The sequence below is a fragment of the Limulus polyphemus genome, unplaced genomic scaffold (genome assembly GCF_000517525.1).
Source record: "Limulus polyphemus unplaced genomic scaffold, Limulus_polyphemus-2.1.2 Scaffold13006, whole genome shotgun sequence".
In the NCBI taxonomy this organism is placed as follows: Eukaryota; Metazoa; Arthropoda; class Merostomata; order Xiphosura; family Limulidae; genus Limulus; species Limulus polyphemus.
Window position 1 is genome coordinate 1 of NW_013678616.1, and position 2,596 is coordinate 2,596.

At 32.8% G+C, this 2,596-nt stretch overlaps 1 protein-coding gene across 1 annotated transcript in view; it reads right to left on the minus strand.

Annotated features, from left to right (window-relative positions):
* Positions 1 to 101: 101 nt before the first annotated feature.
* The window catches only part of LOC111084040 (endothelin-converting enzyme homolog), a 7,313-nt gene continuing 4,818 nt past the window's right edge, over positions 102 to 2,596 (minus strand). Inside the window, exon 4 of the mRNA XM_022380815.1 lies at positions 102 to 1,027. Coding sequence (XP_022236523.1) covers positions 818 to 1,027 — 210 coding nt within the window. The 3' untranslated portion in view covers positions 102 to 817. The remainder of the gene's footprint in view (positions 1,028 to 2,596) is intronic.

Consider the following 2,596-nt stretch of genomic DNA (forward strand, 5'->3'; position numbering starts at 1 on the left):
AGTACTGTTTATCTTGGACTTAATACAACAGAAGCAGGAAATGGTACTGTTTATCTTGGACTTAATACAACAGAAGAAGGAAATAGTACTGTTTATCTTGGACTTAATACAACAGAAGCAGGAAATGGTACTGTTTATCTTGGACTTAATACAACAGAAGAAGGAAATAGTATTGTTTATCTTGGACTTAATACAACAGAAGCAGGAAATAGTATTGTTTATCTTGGAGTTACTACAGTAAAAGCATGAAATAGTATTGTTTATCTTGGACTTAATACAACAGAAGCAGGAAATGGTATTGTTTATCTTGGAGTTACTATATAAGAAACAGGAAACAGTATTGTTTATATTGGAGTTACTACAGTAAAAGCGTGAAACAGTATTGTTTGTCTCGGAGTTACTACAGTAATAGAAGGAAAAAGTATTGTTTATCTTGGAGTTATTACAGAAGAAGCAGGAAACACCACTATTTATCTTGGAGTTACTACAGTAGAAGCAGGAAAGACTATTGTTTATCTTGGACTTAATACAATAGAAGCAGGAAACAGTATTGTTTATCTTAAGAGTTATAATAGTAGAAGCAGGAAACAATAACAATACCATGGGGCTACTACAGAAGAAGCAGGAAACAGTACTGTTTATCTTGGAGTTACTACAGTAGAAGCAGGAAAGAGTATTGTTTATCTTGGACTTAATACAATAGAAGCTGGAAACAGCACTGTTTATCTTGGAGTTACTACAATAGAAGCAGGAAAGAGTGTTTATCTTGGAGTTACTACAGTAAAAGCACAAAACACTATTGCATATCTTGAAGTTATTATAGTAAAAACAGGAAACAGTTAAAATTTGTCAAGAAATTTCCTGATGTAGTAAAGGTAGATGTCCACAAGAAAATAATATTGGATGTGTAACAGGTGACAACATACCTTAATGTAAGAAATAATAAACCTGGATTGGTTACCTGGAAAGCAAGCTTCACACCACCAACATCAGTCAGTACTTCATCACCCCATAATGTAGGGTTTAGCTGTAAGATAATGAAATATTCATATCATTATATATAATTTATAGTATTATAGATGTTTAGATCAAGGGTCTTATTATTTGTTCTAGTTAAAACATTTTTTATAACAATTTAACCTTACATAAATCCCTGTTTATCGTTACTTACTATAATGTTACTGTAATAAGTTACATTTCTAACCTATATGTTTATAAACATCTATGTTGTTCTGTTACAGTTTAACATAGTGTGATTGGTGTGGCTTAACATCTGGAATGTTCATCAAATATTTAGAACATTTTGAGCAGAGTGAAACTCAAGTTAGGCTAGAATGGATGGATTACTGAATTAGTCAGTGAACTCAGATAATAAGGTCAGTATACATCTTGTACAACAGTTAATATAATTATAACAGTGTTGCGTCATCGAGGTCACGTGACTAGTGTGACGCCACCTATTTTCTAGAAGTATCTTGTTCCTTCGTGAATGCCCTAGCATTTACTAGATATATATTTTTTTGGTATATAAATAAGACGCTCACAACGTGACGGAATAATGTGTGTGTAGATAGTGAGTAATTGAACTGCAGTCAGAAGTATTGTTGACGTTCGTTGATATAGTGTTTGTTTTAGCGCGAATATTGAAAATAAGTGTATCGTAAAGTTGTATTCGGAAAGAATAAACCAGTTTTATTAAGTAAGGACTTGTGTCGCTAAAGTTTCGTCGGAACGAAGTTACGGAAAATCAATTAACAAATGGAGACGTAACAACAGTATACATGTTATACAATAATTAATATAGCTTACTTTAGTAATATTTAAGTTATACAATAGTTAATATAATTATAACAGTATATATTGACCATCTAAATACTGTAACAAATAACACTTTGAAAATCACAGACAATTGTCAGCTACTTTGATACAATAGAAGGTGGAAAATAAAACAAAAGACATCTATTTAATAAAGACTGAAATAGAGACATTACTATGTCTCAGTCATTACAACAAAACAGTTCAAACTGTCTCAATCATTCCCATGAAACAATTCAAACAGTCTCAATCATTCCCATGAAACAGTTCAAACTGTCTCAATCATTCCCATGAAACAGTTCATCAAACTGTCTCAATCATTCCCATGAAACAGTTCAAACTGTCTCAATCATTCCCATGAAACAGTTCATCAAACTGTCTCAATCATTCCCATGAAACAGTTCATCAAACTGTCTCAATCATTCCCATGAAACAGTTCAAACTGTCTCAATCATTCCCATGAAACAGTTCAAACTGTCTCAATCATTCCCATGAAACAGTTCAAACTGTCTCAATCATTCCCATGAAACAGTTCACCAAACTGTCTCAATCATTTCCATGAAACAGTTCAAACTGTCTCAGTCATTCCCATGAAATAGTTCAAACTGTCTCAGTCATTCCCATGAAACAGTTCAAACTGTCTCAATCATTCCCATGAAACAGTTCACCAAACTGTCTCAATCATTTCCATGAAACAGTTCAAACTGTCTCAATCATTCCCATGAAACAGTTCACCAAACTGTCTCAATCATTTCCATGAAACAGTTCAAACTGTCTCAAT